This window comes from Periplaneta americana, chromosome 1 (genome assembly GCF_040183065.1).
Source record: "Periplaneta americana isolate PAMFEO1 chromosome 1, P.americana_PAMFEO1_priV1, whole genome shotgun sequence".
Classification (NCBI taxonomy): domain Eukaryota; kingdom Metazoa; phylum Arthropoda; class Insecta; order Blattodea; family Blattidae; genus Periplaneta; species Periplaneta americana.
The window spans coordinates 159525907-159527672 of NC_091117.1; the positions used below are offsets into that span (position 1 = coordinate 159525907).

Consider the following 1766-nt stretch of genomic DNA (forward strand, 5'->3'; position numbering starts at 1 on the left):
CCGCCGCCTCCTCCGTGACCACCGCCTCCATATCCTCCATGACCACCGCCGCCACCTCCATGTCCACCTCCGCCTCCTCCGTGACCACCGCCTCCATATCCTCCATGACCTCCGCCGCCACCTCCGTGTCCACCTCCTCCTCCTCCGTGACCACCGCCTCCATATCCTCCATGTCCACCACCGCCACCTCCGTGACCACCGCCGCCTCCTCCGTGACCACCGCCTCCATATCCTCCATGACCACCGCCGCCACCTCCGTGTCCACCGCCTCCATATCCTCCATGTCCGCCGCCTCCACCTCCGTGTCCACCGCCGCCGCCTCCTCCGTGACCACCACCGCCTCCTCCGTGACCGCCGCCTCCATATCCTCCATGTCCACCGCCGCCACCTCCGTGTCCTCCACCGCCTCCTCCATGACCACCGCCCCCACCTCCGTGACCACCGCCTCCACCTCCGTGACCACCGCTGCCACCACCACCTCCACTTCCGCTGCTATATCCATGGCTAGAACCACCAGAGGATCCCCCACCACCACCGTATTCGGAATGATGTCCATAGTGGCTATCGTGGCCGTGTGCTCCCTTGTATCCCTTGTGGTCATCGTGGTAGTGACCCTTGGCGTGATGTCCCTTCTTGCCATAGTGGTCATCGTGGTACCCGGACTTGTGGTGGCCTCCCTTCTTGTGACCGCCGCCCTTCTTGTCGTAGTGACTGCCGTGGCCGCCGTGCTTGCTGTAATGGCCTCCCTCGTGGTGTTCATCGAAGAACTCGTGGTCCTTCTTGTACTCATCCTTCTTGTGAACTTCGTGATGGCCCTTTGTGGAGTGTCCCTTCTTGTGTCCACCGCCCTCTCCGTACTTTGAGCCCTTCTCACCTTTTTCACCGTGATGATGGGATCCGTAGTAACCACCTCCGTCGCTATGGCCTGCTTTGTGGCCACCGTGTTCGCTGTAGTGTCCACTGTGTCCTTCTTTGTCGTGATGTCCTTTCTCTCCTTTCTCGTAACCGTGATGTCCTTTGTAACCCTTGTCTCCTTTGCCCCCATGACTAGAATGGTGACCAGAATGATGTGATTTACCACCTCCACTTTCGTGGTGGCCACCACCTCCGCTTCCTCCGTGACCACCGCCGCCTCCACCGTGTCCACCGCCGCCACCACCGTGTCCACCGCCGCCTCCACCGTGTCCACCGCCACCTCCACCATGTCCACCGCCTCCGTATCCTCCGTGACCACCGCCTCCGTATCCTCCGTGACCACCGCCTCCGTATCCTCCGTGACCACCGCCTCCGTATCCTCCGTGTCCACCGCCCCCATAGCCACCGTGTCCACCGCCTCCATAACCACCGTGACCACCCCAATGTCCTGACTCTGCTGTCAGTAAGTCGAGAGGTGTTAGTGGTTTTTTAACGACACTTGAAGATCCACTGACTACCGATTTACTTTCTTCTTGGATTAAATCCTTAGAGACGACTGTAGGTTTTTCGACACTTAGGGCCCTGCTTAACCCTAGGAGCCATAAAGCTCCTAGTAGGTAGCAGGCCCATACCCGGCGTATGGAACCCATTCCTCTAGGACGCTGAACACTAATTTGTATTGTTCTTTGCACTGTTGCTACAGAGAACACTGATGCCTTACGACTGCAAGAGACTGTATTTATATCAAAGATTGCAGTGCTGCATTGAGAAGGGAAATAAACTTTCATACGTGGTTTTTCCTCGTGTTTTCTAGCGTTGCAAATCTTGATCTGTTGTTCCCTCACACCACA

At 58.0% G+C, this 1766-nt stretch overlaps 1 protein-coding gene across 1 annotated transcript; it reads right to left on the reverse strand.

Annotated features, from left to right (window-relative positions):
* Positions 1–422: 422 nt before the first annotated feature.
* On the reverse strand, positions 423–1565 carry LOC138694335 (uncharacterized; the record flags this gene model as incomplete). The annotated part of the gene is made up of 1 exon (XM_069817997.1): positions 423–1565. A coding segment is annotated over exon 1 (1143 nt), but the record flags the coding sequence as incomplete, so codon positions are not given.
* Between the last annotated feature and the right edge of the window lie 201 nt (positions 1566–1766).